This window comes from Corythoichthys intestinalis, chromosome 6, assembly GCF_030265065.1.
Source record: "Corythoichthys intestinalis isolate RoL2023-P3 chromosome 6, ASM3026506v1, whole genome shotgun sequence".
Classification (NCBI taxonomy): Eukaryota; Metazoa; Chordata; class Actinopteri; order Syngnathiformes; family Syngnathidae; genus Corythoichthys; species Corythoichthys intestinalis.
In genome coordinates, this window is record NC_080400.1 from 28,767,721 (window position 1) to 28,787,916 (window position 20,196).

At 39.3% G+C, this 20,196-nt stretch overlaps 1 protein-coding gene across 1 annotated transcript in view; it reads right to left on the minus strand.

The window, feature by feature from the left end:
• The window catches only part of LOC130917147 (roundabout homolog 2-like), a 115,876-nt gene that overhangs the window by 57,228 nt on the left and 38,452 nt on the right, over positions 1-20,196 (minus strand). Inside the window, exons 3-4 of the mRNA XM_057838251.1 lie at positions 6,546-6,703; positions 2,271-2,530 (exon numbers count right to left, since the gene is read on the minus strand). Of these exons, the coding sequence (XP_057694234.1) occupies positions 2,271-2,530; positions 6,546-6,703 (418 nt within the window). The remainder of the gene's footprint in view (positions 1-2,270; positions 2,531-6,545; positions 6,704-20,196) is intronic.

Below are 20,196 nucleotides of genomic sequence, written 5' to 3' on the forward strand. Positions count from 1 at the left end.
TGGGAAATGTGTCATGTCAATACATTAATGATTAAATCACAAGACAATTAGCCATAATATGTCAAGTACATGACTACTTGATATCGGTATTGGATTTTTCAAGTTGGGAATATCGGGATATCGATTATCGGTTAAAAAGTCATTATTAGACAACTCTATAAATTGTATTTAAAAACAAAAAGTTAATTTTATTTATTTATTTGTTTTTGCAGTGCAAAAGCTATTTCTAAGAATAATGTACAGTGTTTATCATTCTTAGAAAAAAAATGAAATATATTTTTATTTGAATCTTGAGGCTGTATCATTTGTTTGGTTATTAGAAAAGTTATTTTTTTAGACTCTTGTTCTTTTTTTTTTCAATTAAAGTTGTAATTTTTGTGTGAAAAAAAATTAATAATAAAATCCCAAATTATTATGGATTGCCAGAGAGACAGAGTTTCATTACTCTTTTCTTAAATATTTGCTCACAGGTGAAACCAAAAAGTCAAATGAGCGACAGCTTGTAAATCAAGATCCCAATGTTTACTTGGCTTTGGGGCAATTAGTATTGAACATTGCAAACAGCCTAGCAACAAGCAGCTGGGAAATTGATTTCGACCATAGTAGTTAAAAGTTTTGAACATAGCCTCTCTAAGTGGTACATGCAGTGTATCACAAAAGTGAGTACACCCCTCGCAATTCTGCAGATATTTAATTATATCTTTTCATTGGACAACACTGACAAAATGACACTTTGACACAATGAAAAGTAGTCTGTGTGCAGGTTATATAATAGAGTTAATTTATTTTCCCCTCAAAATAACTCAAAATATAGCCAGTAATATCTAGACCCCAGGCAACAAAAGTGAGTATACCCCTTAGAAACTACATCCGTAAATGTCCAAATTGAGTACTGCTGGTCATTTTCCCTCCAAAATCTCATGTGATTCGTTAGTGTTACTAGGTCCAGTTGTGCATAGGGAGCAGGTGTGTTCAAATTTGGAGTGCAGCTCTCACACTCTCACATACTGGTCACTTAAAGTTCCAACATGGCACCACATGGCAAAGAAGTCTCTGAGGATCTTAAAAGACATATTGTTGCGCTACATGAAGATAGCCAAGGCTACAAGAAGATTGCCAACACCCTGAAACTGAGCTGCAGCACAGTGGCTAAGATCATCCAGCGTTTTAAAAGAGCAGGGTCCACTCAGAACAGGCCTCAGGTTGGTCGTCCAAAAAATCTAAGCGTACGTGCTGAGCGTCACATCCAATTGCTTTCTTTAAAAGATCATCGCCGGAGTGCTGTCAGCATTGCTGCAGAGATTGAAGAGGTGGGGGGTCCACCTGTTAGTGGTCAGACCATACGCCGCGCTCTACATCAAATTGGTGTGCCAACTGTCACCCCAGGAGGAAGCCTCTTCTGAAGACGGTACACAAGAAAGCCTGCAAACAGTTTGCTGAGGACATGTCAACAAAGCACATGGATTACTGGAACCATGTCCTACGGTCTGATGAGACGAAGATTAATTTGTTTGGTTCCGATGGTCTCAAGCATCTGTGGTGGCGAACAGGTGAGGAGTACAAAGATAAGTCAAGCATGGTGGTGGGAATGTCAAGGTCTGGGGCTGCATGAGTGCTGCAGGTGTTGGAGAGTTACATTCCATTGAGGGAAACATGAACTTCAACATGTACTGTGAAATACTGCAGCTGAGCATGATCCCCTCCCTCCAGAAAATGGGTCGTAGGGCCGTGTTCCAGCATGAAAATGACCCCAAACACACCTCCAAGATGACCACAGCTTTACTGAAGAGGCTGTGGCTAAAGGCGATGGCCAAGCATTTCTCCAGACTTGAACCCAATAGAACATTTTTGGGGGATCCTCAAGCTGAAGGTGCAGGTGAGCAAAGTCTCAAATATCCGCCAGCTCCGCAACATCGTCATGGAGGAGTGGAAGAGCATTCCAGTGGCAACCTGTGAAACTCAATACACACAAATAATTGACAGTTGACATGCTGTATGTTAATATTGACAACTTTCACTCAGGGGTGTACTCACTTTTGTTGCCAGGGGTTTAGATATTAATGGCTATATTTTGAGTTATTTTGAGAGGAATATAAATTAACTCTATTATACTGTATAAACTGCACACAGATTACTTTTCATTGTGTCAAAGTGTCATTTTGTCAGTGTTGTCCCATGAAAAGATGTACTTAAATATCTGCGGAAATGCGAGGAGTGTACTCACTTTTGTGATACACTGTACCTATAAGACATTGCTTTTTGTTCCCTACCTCCCTCGGGGTAGTTCACCATCCTCTCGCCGCCATCGTACAGTGGGAGGAGGGTCGCCGTGGACCTCGCACAGGAAGTCGACGGTGTCATCTTCCATTACCACCTGGTTAACGGGCCTGCGCACCAGCACGGGTCGCTCGTACACCACCAGCTCAGCGGGGTCGCTGTCGCGCTCCCCCACCATGTTGGTGCCCACGCACACGTACATGCCCGCGTCACCTTTTCTGGTGTGCGAGATCATAAGCTTGCCCCCGCGCACCTAAAAATAACAGTGTTACTAGCTACTCGTAAAGACACCTTTCCTATCTGAGCAGGATTTCTGACTGAGAAAAAACCCCAATTCAATTGAGTCTTGAGAGCGTTATTTCATACAAGTGAAAAACAAAGTCATAATTCTATATGCCATAAAACTGCATTACAGAAAAAAACACACCATTGCAGGAAAATGTCATCATATTTCAAGAGCAAAGCCATAATGTATTTTTTTTTTTTAATATAAAAATAGTATATAAAATATTTGAAAATATTTTAATAATAAAATGAGTTCATGTTTAATGAAATAATTTGTGATGAGGATGTGATTGTAACAACAACGACAACCACAAAATAGTAAAATTCAATGGAAAAAAAATCTTAATATTACAACAATAAAGCTGTATTTATTATTATTTTTTTTTTTAAACATCTTTTTATTTGAGCTTTTTAGTACAGGTACATCAATCAATACATCTCAGCCAGAGCAAAAATAACAGTTCGATTAATCTTATTAAATGCCATCTGGTATAAGAACAAAAGGTAAACGCTTGGACTTTCACATAATTCCAAAGTTGTGATTGGCTGTATCATGAGCAGGTCTTTCTTCTATTTCACACAGACCACGCATACATCACTAATGAAGCAAAACACCGCAAGACACAAACACACAAACTGGTAAAAAAAAATAAAAATAAATAAATAATAACAAAATAAAGTCGAACAAGCGATGGCCTCTAACTTTTGGGGAATAAATGGAATTTCATCCAAAATGGTTGTGTTTTTTCTTAATATTTTTTGGTTACACTTAACTTAAACGTGGTGTCTTAAGACTGTCATAATTATGACATGTCATGAATATGAATGAGGACTTTTGACAGATGTCATTTAGCCCCTTTCACACGCCAAAATACCGGTAAAATCATGTGATTTAAACGTGCAGCCTTATATGTGAACACAATTTTTAAGGTCGACTGACATAGAGATTAGGTGGATATTTCATGGGTCGCGCCTTAGTATCATGTCTGGGACTTTCCTGGGATGCGGTGTGCGTGAAAGCAGGCGTTAAATTCCCGGGTCACAGCACGATGGCTGATGACGTAAATATCATGGTAGGCCGATCGTCACTTCCTCTTTCTTCGCAGTAAGACAAAAAGCGGCAAACAAACATCCCAATTATCAACATAGCTGGCTGGAAATAGCTAAATTAAACTGATAACATAACGAATTAAATTGCTCGGGGATCGTAGAGCCGAGGAAGAGAGTCCATCGTCCATCTTTGGAAATGTATGGTTTATTTTGTTGCTGATGTTAGGGTCCGCTACTGCGGAAACAAGGTTGTACCTCAAAGCAAAAAACAATGGAGGGAAGCGTTCAAGGGTTTATTAAATACAAACAAAAATACACGTGATTGCGGAAAAGGGGAAATAACACAATGGGTTCGTGACAGTAAGTCGACGGGGATCAATAATACTAACGTAAGCGGTAGCCAGAGAGCGGATAAGACAACATAACAAATACAGTGTATCACAAAAGTAAGTACACACCTCGCATTCTTGCAGATATTTAATTATATCTTTTCATGTGACAACACTGACAAAATTAAACTTTAAAACAATGAAAAGTAGTCTGTGTGCACCTTATATAATAGAGTTAATTTATTTTCCCCTCAAAATAACTCAAACTATAGCCATTGATATCTAAACCCCTGGCAACAACAGTGAGTACATCACTTAGAAACTATGTGGTTCCCTAAATGCCCAAATTGAGTACTGCTTGTCATTTTCCCTCCAAAATGTCATGTGACTCGTTACAGGAGTGCTGTCAGCATTACTGCAGAGATTGAACAGGTGGGGGGTCAGCCTGTATGTGCTCAGACCATACGCCGCATTCTACATTAAATTAGTGTGCATGGCTGTCACCCCAGGAGAAAGCCTCTTCTGAAGACAATACACAAGAAAGCCTGCCCGTCTCATCAGACCATAGGACATGGTTCCAGTGATCCATGTGCTTTGTTGACATGTCTTCAGCAAACTGTTTCCGGGCTTTCTTGTGTACCACCTTAAGAAGAGGCTTCCTCTTGGGGTGACAGCCATGCACACCAATTTGATGTAGAGTGAGCACTAACAGGCTGACCCCCCCCCCCCCTTCAATCTCTGCAGCAATGCTGAAAGCACTCCTGTAATGAGTCACATGACATTTTGGAGGGAAAATGACAAGCAGTACTCAATTTGGACATTTAGGGATGTACGTAGTTTCTGAGGTGTGTACTCACTTTTGTTGCCAGGGGTTTAGATATTAATGGCCATATTTTGGGTCATTTTGAGGGGAAAATAAATTAACTCTATTATATAAACTGCACACAGATTACTTTTCATTGTGTCAAAGTGTCATTTTGTCAGTGTTGTCCCATGAAAAGATATACTTAAATATCTGCAGAAATGCTAGGAATGTACTCACTTTTGTGATAAACTGTACACTCAACTACCAGCACAACGAAGGGGATTTCAAAACAAGGACGGCAGAGGTGTCGAATGGCGCACAGCAAGTTAATATCTAGACACCCTTCTCTTGGATTGCCTGGGCTTAAATAGAGTCTTGATAAGCTTGAATTGGCTGCAGTTACGACGTCGGGAACGCGCCCTCTGTAACAAAACACGATTCAACATTGTGACAGCCGATGCCGACCAAAAATGACGTAATATCCGGGTTATAAAATCGCGTTAGCAGCGCTCCCCACACAGAGAGCGCCAGTGGGCAACACGGGACAAGTCAGTGAAAGTGTCCAACCCACGTAATTCTCGGGACATCTCTACATGTGTGAAAGCAATGACGCGAGTAAATCCCGCGTCACCTTACACGGGAATTTCCCTGGATATGTGTATGAAAAGGGCTAAGTGTCATTCAGTAAATTATGTTTCTTTTGATGCAATTTTGAGATTGTTTCAAATGCCTTTGGGTTGTGATTAGAGTTTAGGAACTGTGTTAGGGTTAGGTAATGTTATCTGTAATAAGCATTCATTAATGTTCATGACAGTGTCATGTCGTAATTATGACGGTCAGACAGTTAAAGAGTTAAAGTGTTAGCATGTTTTCTTTTAATGTTGGTAGAATTAAGTCCTAAAATTAGGAGAATAAAATCAGATCGTAAGTGATTGAGATTTTTTCCCTTTTTTTCTCGTGCAGCTCCTGAGGCTCTGATTCGATTATAAATCGATTATTGATGCACCACAACATCCCCCCCCCCCCCCCCCCCCCTGCTGCTTTTAATATTTGGTACACAAATTGTTCAAAAATCCTCTCAGGCTAAACAAACTACTATTTCAGTATCAAGTTAACCGTTAAAAACAGTAAATAAAATACTCAAGTCCTTATTCTGTATCGGCAGCTTTAAACTACATTCAATTAATTTAATGTAGTGAATGAAACGTTAAAGTTGTTAAAATTGCTCCCGTTAATCCATAATTTCCCTTCTGTCTACTAAATAAGAACTAATTAGGTTCGCAACAACAGAGCCTTCTAGAGAATTCTACTGCTTTAAGATCCTGTTTACTAACGCGCAAAAGTCTGTCATTTCACATCTAGTTCTTGGTATATGATCTAACACGGCCGTCATCTGTCATTTTTACATCTAGTTCTAGATATATAGGATATCTACCATAGCCGTATGTTGCCGTATGTTTGTAGCAACTAGCAACTGGGCGCTGTTTGTAGCGGCTGACAGCCGCAGTCAGGTATTATTGTTTTTTTTTTATATATAGCGGCATGAGTTGAACATGATATTTACTCCTGGTCCGTTCCTCATTGCGTCCTGAAGACCGCGCTGACTGTGGTTGATTTCTGCTTTACCTGGTTCAATTCAATAATCGGAATTTGGATGTTTGTGTATCGTTCTCAAATCTTCCACGGCCGAATCGCGAATAATCTAAGAATTGGAAATTCCGCACGCCTCTAACTCATATGTCAACACACCACTGCATTTTATCTAATTGGCAGTGGTTTCAAATTTGGCCATGACTCACAGAGATGCGTTCATCTTTGGTGTTGACCCTGACGTTGTTGCGCTTCCAGGACACCACGGGCTCCGGGTGACCGCGAGGTGGCACACACTCCAGGACGGCGGGCTCGCCTGCAGCGACCACCACGTCGCTTGGCGCTTGACGGAAATCATCTCGCAGGACTATATGGACAAAAAACCAAAAACACGTGCCGGGTGGGTGAGAAGCGGGTGGCCACATTACCGCCAGAACAGTTTCGGGAAAATGTTTCGTCTTGATTTGCGTGACTTCTCTTGTTGCATTTTCCTTTGCTGTCCGTCCCGGCACAGCTAATGAATAATGTATATCTTTTTGTCCCGCACTGAGTAAACAAATAACATTCCACATTCATAATTCATAGAAGCGGGGGCTGTGTGTATTTATAAAAGCATTGCATTATCTTTCAAAATATATAAGTAATATACTGTAGCTTTGGACGTGACTAAATTCATGAGTTTCGACTGGAAGTCAGAGAAGTTTGACTTTGCAAAGTCTTGATATCTTTTAATTTCCTGCTTTGATTGACAGATCAAAGCTCCTGTGTCAAGCGGAGCCGCCTACTCCGTGGCAGAATCCATCATTGTAATCTCTCTGTGCAGATCAACTTGGAGAACTTTTATCAGAAAAGCTTTAGGTACCTGAAAGTACCCCGTAGACGACGGAGAAATATAGTTCGATCTGCTTCAATTTGGAGATGAAAATAATAAACATCATTCATTTTTTAAAGTGGAAATTTAGCCCAATTAACTCATTAGTGGCCATCCATTTGGAACTGGGAGGACTTGCAGTGAATGGTCATGTTGTTTTTCAGTGCCACTGACAGCAACTTTTGGTGTTTCCTAAAGCCAGAAAGTTGCCATTTGAAATGAATTTAGTTTGAGGTCATGCCAATAAATCTGCTCTTTTTTGACACACAGTTAAACTGAGTGAACATTCCCTGAGATTGGTGATTCCGTAAATTTAGCCAGGGGTTGCATTTTAGCAAGATAGATGAGTTCATATACAATTATCTTTGTTTTTCTTTTCCGGGCCATAAATTTGAAAAATTTGAAAAAAAAAAGCCGTCCCAAATAGTTGACAGAGTCGATGACGTAAATGAATTGATGAGCACAACAACCCGCTGACGGTTAAAAGCGAGTTGGATGAAAAAGAAAAGCATGGATTTAATAAACGAAACAAAGAAGGTTGTCACTGTCGTATGCAGTCTTTGCAATGCCGAGCTTGCAAACCACAGCAGCGCGTAATTTTGCAAGACGACAGGAGACAACAAGCTGGCGGATCGTAAGGCCATATAATGACATTTTTATTGACGTTGCCTTTATGTGCGTCATACGATGGAGTTTTAGGGGCTAATGTAGCTGAATAAGCAGCTACGTACTAAACGTAGCGGGTTGCCGCTTCCGTTAAAATCAACAATATTGAAAGCATCTTGTGTTTTTGAATCGGTTTTACAAATAAAAAAGCCTATTTTACTTCATCTGCATCAATTATAATCAATAGAAGAATTTATACTGATGCTTTGTTGTAGCTCCCGGCTGAGGTACATGTATGTAAAGTACGTAGCGGCTCACAGCTACATTACCCCTATAATGAGACTTTTTTTTCCTCGTAGCACAAGTACGTTCTTGCAGTCTTTTAAAAAAAAAAAAAAAAAAAAAGAAAAAATATTATTTGGCCCTAATACTCCGTTGTATCAACGTGCATCATTAATTTTTTTTCACGTACTTGACTCCAGTGATACATGACATTTATTTATCTACTCGGCTGGTGCTCACTCTAATGCTGAGAGCAATGTAGACAATCCTCTTGGAAAAGTGTCAGTCACAGTTTTTCTGAATCTGTTTACATTCCCTTTATTTTGCACTAGTTAATTCCCTCAGCATTTGACCTCATTGTTTATTTGTGATATATTATTGTTATATATGTGCATTGATATCTAAATACTTGACCTGAAAGCTCCTTCGTTCACTGTGCCCCGCCTGCCCGTAGGGGGCGGTGTGACTCAGCTTCATTTATTAGAAGTTGGTGGGAGTGAAACTCTCATAGATGCTTTTGAGCACAAAGCCGAATTTACAATTAAAAAGTACGAAAGCTGGACATACTAACAAGAAGGATTGTCTCAGGAGTGATTTGTTCGAGGATTTAAGGTAATAGTTATATTTTTCGTACCATGCATGCATTTTGAAACGTTGCGAAAAAAAAAATCAATGAGAGAAATTAGCCGCACCATACCTTACAATATTTACGTAAAATAACTGCCAAATGCCCAGTTTTTGCTTTTAACCAAGAATTGAGACTGTTTTACATCCATATTTATAAAGAATTCAGTGATTTAAGCGTTTATTCATAAGAATTTTCAACGGAAAAAGCCATTGTGACAGCCCCCTTATGATGACAAAGAGTTAACAGACTAGAATCATTCTTCGACATATTTACGTAAATTCAAACTGCCCGTTTTTTTTTGTTTGTTTGTTTTTTTTTGCTTTCAACAAAGAATCAAGACTGTTTTACGTCCATATCTATAAAGAATTCAGGAATTTAAGCATTTATTCGTATGAATTTCACGTAAAAAGCACTTTTTGTTGTGGACTTGTGGTAAGGTGGCGCCACAGTGAACTTAAAGACGAGCCGCACATTCGACATATTTATGTAAAATAAATGCTACCTGCACAGTTTCTTTTGCTTTTAACCAAGAATCGAGACTGTTTTATGTCCATATCTATAAAGAATTCAGGGATTTAGACATTTATTCACAAGAATTTTCAATGGAAAAAGTTCTTTGTCGGTGTTTCCACTCAGTAAGCTTTGACAGCCATGCCAACAATACTGGCTACTACGCTAGCCTTGAGCTTCCAGATGTCACCTGGTCCTGCACCAACTCCTACGCCGACGGCAACAAGCAGATATTCAATTACTCTGACCCCATGCACCTTTGGAAGAACATCTACAGCAGCTTTCCCAACAACGGCTGTATGGTGCTGCCCAGGTGTCCTGGTGCTGAAGTAAGTGGCCAGCATTAGTCACTTTATAAAAATGATGAATCAAATCAAAAGAAACGTGTTTTTTAGGAGCCCAAGAGGATGAGGACGGTCTGATTCTCAAGCCTGAAGGTGCTGGCCAAGTGGGAGAAGTACAAATCTGTCTACAAGTTGACCCAGAAGGTGCTGGCGCATTCTTCGATCGAGTTGCAGAGCGTCGGGCTTATGGCGGTCGTCAACTACGAGCAAGGAGGAACACAGGGACACTGGGACAGGCTGGGTGGTCCTCAAGCAGCCATCTCTCCCCATGGCCTACATGGCGTCCTTCGGAATGTTGCTGTGCGACTCCCTGATGTGCCACAAGAGTTCCTGCTGGAGTTCCTGGCGGTCACTCTTCAACTGTTTTGGTGCGAACTTCAAGGATGTGACTTCAGAAGCGAGGAAGAACAAGGCTTTGGAGTGGCCGATCGGCAGGACAGGAAAAGGAGCAGAGTCGAGGAGGGCAGAAAGGAGACGGCGAGGAACAGGGACTTGTACAAGTCAAGGTGACCAGAAAACGCAAGGCATAGAAAAAGCCTATGTGGTTGTTGAAAGATGAGGCTCACATAATGGTAACACCACATCGTTTATTTGCACTGCCTGAATTGTAGGACTATGTCACACGCATTTTATATTTACAGTATGTTTATTTAGATTTCATATTTGCACGTCACTTTTGAGATTTTAATTTATCCTGCACTGTAAAGGGATGCTCCACAATTTCATTGTATAGCTGTATAATGATAATAAAGGGCTATTCTATTCTATAATAAGTTGTGATTGTATGTAGAATTTATTAATAATATACTGTATTTATACATTATTTATAATTGATTCAGCATGTTTTCCTCAAGTATTAAGTTTCTGATGTTAAATGGAGTGATTTATTAGCTGTTGAAAACTTGCAGTAAATACCCCCAAAAATTAAGTTGCTATTTTGGTCAAAAACGTATATGATATGTTAAATATTGCTATTGATCCTGAAAATATAGGTCATTATCTCGGCATTTGGTGATTTTTGTGCATCTCGTGTAAAATCTGTGAACTTTATAGCCATTTTAAGTTTTGTTATAATTATACAAAAAATAATCGGGATTTTATAAGGGAACGACTTTGAATTTTTTATGCCGCTGCTCATCTCCATGAGCAGCCATACGTATATGGATAAGGTAGGTGCTTTTGGTTTTAATTCGGTAGGAGCTTTGGTTTTGAAAATACAGTGGTAGCTCTACATATGAAGTTAATTCTTTCCAGGAGCTTGTTTGTAAGTCGAAATGGTTTTATGTCAAGCAGGATTTTCCCATAAGAACACATTATAATCCCATTAATTCGTTCCACAGTCAAAAAGTCTACACTAAATCCTTAATAAATACTGCTGTTACTATTGCAAATAGTAACTACAAAGAGCAAAACAAATGTGAATAAAAATCAGAATAACAATAATAATAGCAATAATAATAATAATTCCTGTAATAATGTAATGTAATGTAGAAACAAATGGTGAGTCAAATTTTACGTTGGACGTAGAAAAGATCGTGTGTCGAAGTGATCGTATATTGAGGTACCACTGTATTTGAATTTGAAGTTTTTGAAAATACGCCCCCAACGGATAGGCCCCGTTTCCCGTGTCATGTCAAGTATTATCAAGTCTATGATATGTGTTTATTCGTACTTTAATCATGTTTTTGTGAATTAATAATTGTCAACAAAAATTTAATTGGTCGATTAGTAAGAAAGAAAAAAAAAGTAGGATTGTTCCGCTCATGTTTTTTTGCTCCCGATCCGATCCCGATCGTTTTAGTTTGAGTATCTGCCGATCCCGATATTTCCCGATCCGATTGCTTTTTTTTTTTGCTCCCGATTGAATTCCAATCATTCCCGATAATTTTTCCCAATCATATACATCTTGGCAATGCATTAAGAAAAAAATGAATAAAACTCGGGACGAATATATACATTCAACATACAGTACATAAGTACTGTATTTGTTTATTATGACAGTAAATCCTCAAGATGGCATTTACATTATTAACATTCTTTCTGTGAGAGGGATCCACGGATAGAAAGACTTGTAATTCTTAAAGGATAAATGTGACTTTGTATATTGTGACTAAATATTGCCATCTAGTGTATTTGTTGAGCTTTCAGTAAATGATACTGTAGCCATTTAACTGTTCTGCCCAAATGCATGATGGGAAGTGCAACCATGACTGTGTGTAGTGGCACCAATTGATATATCTTCTCTGCGTTGGGAAATAACATTGGGAGTTAAGAAAAAAATCAACTGCTACCTTTCTTCCCCACATTGCGTCCCACGATATTTCTAATTGTTGAGCGAGGGATAGTAAGGCTTTAGCCAATTAAAAAAAGCTCCAAAAAATTAAAAAATTAATTACCGCCGTTAACGCGCCCTACTTTAAGCCAAAACTAAAGACTCTGGATGAGTGTAAGACATTTTGTCTATAACGTTTAATACAATTAGAAAACGATTTAATAAAAAAAAAAATATATATATATATATACATATATATATATTAACAAAAGGCATGTCCGATATTTTTTTGTAGATTCCGATACTTTGAAAATGACGCGATCGATCGGGACATCTTTTTAAAAAAGTAAAAAAAATATTTGACTAGTCAACTAATCGTTAAAAAAGACTAATCGGGAGGGAAAAAATCGTTTGGTACAGCCCTAAAAATAAATAATTTTGTGAGCCGTATCTTGCTCCCAGGGCTTGAGTTTGACACCAACGCTCTATAATATTGCACTGTGTAACAACATATATCAATCCTGTGAAACAGAATTAACTTTGCTGGCTGGAGTATGTGAAAGCTCATCTCTATTATCCTGGTTCATTTTTTTCAAATTAAGCTGCAGAATTTCAATTTCAATAAGCATGAGCGAATATGATCCACACGTGCGCCTCTCTGAAGATGATAACAACTACTGTGCAGCATCAATATTCAAAGTGGCCAGGCTCCTGCAAAGCTCATTTGAAATTAAATAATAGTAAGGTCGTAAAAATGGAAAGCTATCATCGAGTGGTTTGGGTAAACTGCTATAAATATTCCAATAGCACTCTGCTCATGCACCTCAAATGATTTCAGACAGTTGAAAAGTGACCTTTTCACAAAGCGAGGCACGTCGGTGTGTACTCCAAGTCATTGGCTGCGCTTCATAGTGATAGACAGCCAATCCATTATAACTGGGAGGGTTGGCAGTGATCATTAACTGCTTCATTTAAAAAGTATGAAAAGCAATGCTTTGGCGGACTGAACCAACAAAAAAATAACTAGGTTTTGCCCACAGCCACCCACCAATTCACAAATTTGAAACCAGAAGGGGCTCCGTTTATGGCCTGTTGAGAGCAACGCAAAATAACAATGATCCCTTTCCAAATAAACTGATGTGACATTTGCTCTGTGCGCACACGGTCTTTGATGTGGCTATCAATCCAACACATCCTAGTGGAATTCATTATACTGGCACTAAATAAGAGAGCGTACACTTAACTCAGCCAGAGGGCTTGGTGAGACAGATGGTACTTGAGAGAAAAAGAAAGTTCCAGAGGGTGACAAATAAAACTTTTCTTCGCCTCTATTCTTAAGCACTTCTCCAAATATGACTAATGGTGGTTTCATTGTTTCCCTAAAAGTGCAGCTAATTAGCTCCTTCCTGGTCCTACTTTATTCTCTCAATGTGACAGAGCTGGACGCCCAGGGCCCCTCCTCGCATCCCAAAGCCTAACTTCCCCGACATAATCCCACCGAGTCGGACAAGTGATCCTCGCTGTGTCCACGCTGAGGATTTGACCCTGCCGCCTCTCAGCAAGACAAATCCTTGCCCACAAAAAGTCCCCCGGGCGCTTCCTGCATGTGCGATGAAATAAAAGATAAAAACAGGGCTAAATGAGTGTTGCATCATTCCACGCGGGAAGGATTGATGTTGATATCCCTGCTGAGTTTTGCAGAAAAGCCTTCTCGGGTTTGCGGAGAAATGAGCACAGGCAGGACTAATCCAAACACAAAAAAGTGCGTAGACACTGTTTTGTTTGATGGCTGTTTTTTACACTAATCGATTGTGAGCGAGGAAAAAAAAAACACAAAAAACAGCAGCTGTGGTGTGATTTAGTCAACAGGCGACAAGCTATTTACATAAGTGACACACTGAAGAAAACATGATGCTTAAATGTCACATTCTATAGAAAAATGTGCAGTGAAGAGTATGCTTTTCCCTATCATGTCCCCCTAACTCTATGTTAAGAAATAACACACATCCAACGATAATTATGTATTATTTACATTTGAAACTACTGGACAGGTTTTGATGAGCATCAATGGATGACAATCTTTGGCCAAAAGCATAGCTGTCCTAAGCAGCCTGATTTAGAATTCCCCTAAAAAATGATGGAAAACAATAAAAACGCAAATTTTCAACATATTATTATAAATATTCGTGGCTGGAATATTCAGTCAGTCTACTTATCCACTAGGTAAGACAGAAAAATATGTGCGCTCACACCTGCAAGCGCACCCACCCACACACAGCTGGGATGCCTGTATTTACGAGCATGGGCTAAGCTACTATCCGAGCATATATCTTGTATAGGGTTGTTCCGATCATGTTTTTTTTGCTCCCAATCTGATCCCGATCGTTTTAGTTTGAGCATCTGCCGATCCCGATATTTCCCGATCCGATTGCTTTTTTTTGCTCCCGATTCAATTCCAATCATTCCCGATAATTTTTCCCGATCATATACATTTTGGCAATGCATTAAGAAAAAAAAAATAATAATAATAAAACTCGGACGAATATATACATTCAACATACAGTACAAAAGTACTGTATTTGTTTATTATGACAATAAATCCTCAAGATGGCATTTACATTATTAACATTCTTTCTGTGAGAGGGATCCACGGATAGAAAGACTTGTAATTCTTAAAGGATAAATGTGACTTTGTATATTGTGACTAAATATTGCCATCTAGTGTATTTGTTGAGCTTTCAGTAAATGATACTGCAGCCATTTAACTTCTGCCCAAATGCATGATGGGAAGTGCAACCATGACTGTGCGTAGGTGCACTAATTGATATAACTTCTCTGCGTTGGGCATGAACATAGGGTGTTAAGAAAATGATCGACTACCACTACCTTTCTTCCCCACATTGCCTCCCACATTATTTTTAATTGCTGCGAGAGGTATTGTAAGGTTTTAGCCACATAAAAAATGGCTCCAAAGGCTGTCAAAATTCTCTCTACTCATTTTACACTGCCTTTTAGCGCCATCTATAGGTAAAACGGCGTCTTTATAGATTGAACACGACAATGCATGAGTGGGTCGTGCAGCGCATGTGTTAATTATTTAACGTGATTAATTTTAAAAAATTAATTACCGCTGTTACCGCAATAAATTTGATAGCCCTACTTTAAGCCAACGCGACTCTGGATGAGTGTAAGACATTTTTTCTGTAACGTTAAATAGAATTAGAAAACGATTTAAATAAAATATATACAGTATATATATTGAAAAAAGGCATGTCCGATATTTTTGGGACGATTCTGATACTTTGAAAATGACGTGATCGGACCCGATCGATCGGCATCCCGATCGGCATCCCGATCGATTGGGACATCTTTAATCTTGTAAATTAATTTTATTGCTGACACTGCGTTTCTGGGTCATCAACATATTTTCCCCTCCCCTGCCACAAAAGTCAAACTCTGCCTATGATATCAGGTCACTTTGGGGACATTTTGGAGACATATCCCATTGAATGGCTGTCAATGGCACAACTTACAGTGGGGCAAATAAGTATTTATTCAACCACTAATAGCCACGTCTCATCTTTAATGCTCTTGCTGATGGAAGGAGACTTTCACTCAAAATATCTCAATACATTGCCCCATTCATTGTTTCCTTTACACAGAACAGTCGTCCTGGTCTCTTTGCAGAAAAACAGCCCCAAAGCAGGATGTTTCCACTCCCATGCTTCACAGTGGGTATGGTGCAATTCAGTATTCTTTTTCCTCCAAACACGAGAACCTTTGTTTCCACCAAAAGTTCTATTTTGGTTTCATCTGACCATAACACATCCTCCCAGTCCTCTTCTGGATCATCCAAATGCTCTCTAGCGAACCGCAGACGGGCCTGGACGTGTACTTTCTTCAGCATGGGGACACGTCTGGCAGTGCAGGATTTGAGTCCCTGGCGGCACATTGTGTTACCGATAGTAGCCTTTGTTACTGTGGTCCCAGTTCTCTGTAGGTCATTCACTAGGTGCCCCCGTGTAGTTCTGGGATTTTTGCTCACCGTTCTTGTTATCATTTTGACACCACGGGGTGAGGAGGGAGTTGAAAGTCCGTCTTGCCCAACGATAGCCCCAAAACATCACTGCTTTAGAGATCTGCATGGAGGAATGGGCCGAAATACTAGCAACAGTGTGTGAAAAGCTTGTGAAGAGTTACAGAAAACGTTTGGCCTCTGTTATTGCCAACAAAGGGTACATAACAAAGTATTGAGATGAACTTTTGGTATTGACCAAATACTTATTTTCCACCATGATTTGCAAATAAATTCTTTAAAATTCAAACAATGTGATTTTCTGTTTTTTCCCCCCACATTCTGTCTCTCATGGTTGAGGTTTACACATGTTGAAAATTACAGGCCTCTCTAATATTTTCAAGTGGGAGAACTTTTACAATTAGTGGTTGAATAAATACTTATTCGCCCCACTGTACATGGGCCCCAGTTGAATGTCAATGGGCTGTAATTGTAAGTGATCAAAAATCACAACCACCTATGCTTTCCTGCCTTTGAAAATGAAGGGGATATGTTTGCTATTAGAAATGGATGAAATGACGTACATGGCTGTCAATGGCATCCCGTTAGAAATGAATAAGCAAGTTTTTTGCAAATTCTGTATACAACTTTTATGCCCTTTACCGTCCTGGAATTTTTTTATGTGTAAATTATGCGATTTGGTCAAAAACTGTACGACGAGACACACTTTGAAAAATGGCATCAAGGAACAGCATTCTCTGGAAGCTTAGCAACACAAAGTGGGGTGCTGATGCCAAGACAGTACGTACAACAGTGTTGGCTTTATGCTTCTCTGCAGCAGAGTACGCATCACTGTTTGATGTAGATCAGCCCATGCCACCAGGGTTGATACAGTGCTAAACTCAGTTTGCCGTGCTGTCACTGGCTGCTTCAAGCCTACAAAAGTTGATGAGCTATACCGAGTTAGTGAGATTGTGATTGTGAAGAGGATTAGACCATGCAACATCTCCTTGTCTGCCCACTACTCCCGACATTTTGCACCTAAGAGGACCTAGCTGACCAAACACTGAGTGTCAGACAACGCATCCAATAATGGACTGGAATCATCTGATGACACGTAGTGACTCAAGAAGAAGATTTTGAAAAACAGTTTTTATTTATTAATTTTTTTTTTCCAAAAACACGCATTTACGGGCGAGCGGAAAATATTGGGGGGGGTCATTGGAAAAATTTCCTGCGTCGTGCGAAAATTCCGGTCATTTTGATTTGGTCAAACAGTTTGGGCTGTGCGGCGCGCCGAAAAAACGCCATTCCAAAAGACATACAACAATTTTCCTAGGGTGACCAAACATCCTCTTTTGCCCGGACATGTCCACCTTTCACGTCGTGTCCTCGTCATCCGGCCGGGTTTTATAAATTCATGAAAATGTCCGGTTTTTATGATTTTTCACGGGACCAATTTGAAAAGAATCCCGCCAGCCGCTGGGAGGCAGCACTTGCCTGCGTTGACGTGGCTCCTACTAGTAGGTGCGGGAGAACAGGAGGAGTACAGTTAACCCCTTGTATTATGGGGCATTTCCGCCATCTACTGGGTTGACGGTTTGGCAAGAGAACAGGCAGTTACAGACTACAATAAGGAGTAGTTCTAAGAGACGTTTATAGTGCTCCGTACACCTTTCTGTAAGTTTATCTCCTGTTAATGTCGCTCATGTGTCTTCTGTTTTATATTGGGTTATACGTGTACAAAGAGATGCAGTATGTTGTATTAGTCTTGTATTAATTGTTCTGCGTTCGTGTATTTGGTTGAATGTTAATATTATGTTCTAAGTAGAAGCGCCTGCCCAGTTGTTAAGAGTTTTTTAAGATAAAAACGTATATAATGGCAACTGTTGACTTCTGTCGGAGCTTTGTACTGGCGTGATCTGTAAAATCCCGTTTGGTGTCGCATCGTTGCGCTGCCGATGATTGTAAACTTTTATAGCAAAGTTTGATTTTGCCTCGTCTCCCGGTACTCGCTAATATTGTAGCTATCAGTGAGCTAAGCCGCGCTAGGCATTATGGCAAACGTAGTTTTGAACTGCTGTTTGTCTGTTTATTTTGGTTATTGTTTGAAATCTAGAACATTGAATGACAACAAAAATTGAGTGGGAATAACAATTTCTCAACGACAATTGTCGTGATAGTCATTTCTAAAAATGTTTATGTGGCGCATAGCCTACTGTGTGTCTGTATTGACTGTACTATATTTCCACGGGTCTGCATGATATATAAAATTTTTTTTTCATTATTTCATTCATTTTTTGGGGGGGGATTATGTTTTAGTAAGAATAAAGCCTGTTGAATAAAAGCTTATTTCCATATATTATATAATATATACTATATGGCAATATATTTTTTTAATAAAACTGAATTTTTCTGTCCATACGGAGAAGGCACACTTTAAACATATTAAAGTGATATAGGTAGATGTGATAGTGTGATAGTGATATAGATCTTTGGGTGAACTTCCGAGTAAAATTCAAGTATCTCGAGGCCGAGTGTCCTCTTTTTTGGAAATCAAAATATGGTCACCCTAATTTTAGTATCTGGGCGTTTGCCTTGTAAAGCCCTATCTAACAAGGGAATGGCTGACACACACAGATGGAAAAGCAAATCTAATCAGCACACAAGGCAAGAACTAGAAACAAGATACAGTAAGGACCTAACGTAACTAAAAATAAGACAGAATAAAATAGCCTATGACAACTGTCTTTGCTGATGTGTGTGTATGTGTGTGTTTGGCTCACAACTCATTAAAAGGTAAAGAAGAAGTATTGTGTTTTTTCATAATGTACACTCTTTCGTTAAATACGACCATTAGGGACGCAGTCTGATTCCAAAACCCCGTCACAGCTAATGGAGACGTCGGCTACTGAGGCGACCGAGATTGCTTTAATCCTCGCATTGTCTCATTGTGTGGCTGGAGGATGACACTCGTAAAGCTGAGAAGTCCTCCGCCTCTCAGCGAGACTACAATTACACAGGTGCTTTTTTACACGAAACTGCGAGCCTCCCCGCTGGGGGCTCCTGTACTATGTCTGACACCTAATTAATTTATCACAACGCACAGTGCTGCTTTTTCGTTTTATTATTATAGCCTGCTTGTATGCAAATCGTTGAACACCTGCTCTGCTTAACAAGCAGATTTTACTACTTCTCTGCTCAAGATAAGACGTCAAAACTGGTCTGTTTACCTGTAACAAAACTACAAATGGCGAGTTTTAAAGCAAAGGTAATCTTATTTCAAATGACCTTAATTAGAACACTACTTTGGGCTAATTTTGTGACCTCACCGATATCCTTTTACATACACTAATAGACTCGAGCACAGATGTATGTGAAGATGGGAATTAATGATATTTGAGAAAGGGATGTGGAATACTCTTATTTGATTGCCTAAAATAGTACTGGGTCGGGTGACCACGTCCTGGAAATACTTGCTGTTATTTCTCCCGGTATTACACATCACATAAATGAAATTGTGTTAGTTCAATTTATTGAACAAAATTCTTTCTGTTTGCATGTCTATGGTCTGTATTCATCAATATCACAACGCTTATATTGGTCACCACACTTGCAAAAGAAGTGCCTTGTAGTTTTTTAATCATAACTCATTTTTAGGTCCACGTCTGCTTCACACTTTAATTTTTTTTGTTTTTATTTATTTATTATTATTATTATTATTATTATTTATTTTATTTTATTATTATTTTTTTTTTTATGAGTTAGGGTTTAGAATGAGGAATTAATGTCCAAATTCAGGAAAAAGCAGCTTCTCCCAACACAAGTTAGAGTCTGTCATAATCCCTCATCAGTTGTAAGAGGAACATCTGGATGCAGAGCCTTTTAAAACAACTTTTCTTTTTTATTCGTCCTACTTTACTCTAATCCTCCCATGCCATGTGACCATCTCTCCACTGACGCGTTGGTTATGCCGACATCGTCTCCACAGTACAATGTGTCGAAGTCAGGCACTGTAGAGGAAAGCGCAACTTGTGTCTGCCCCCTCATTGTCTCATTATTGTGTGTTTTCCTTTAAGGCTTTGGAGGTTTATAATTGATTTACTGGCTGCCATTGACAACAAGAGACATGCACATGGTATCTATCGCCGTTTCTGACAGCCTTTGAGTTCATTTTTTACATATAGTATTGTTTATACAGCAAGCAGGTGCATATGTTAAGGCATGAACTACGGAATGGATTAAATTGGGCTAGTTGTGTTCATATTCTGCTACAGAATGTAAGTCTTGTTGAAGTCTGTCAGTGGGCCGCCAAGTGATCCGCTGAGCTTC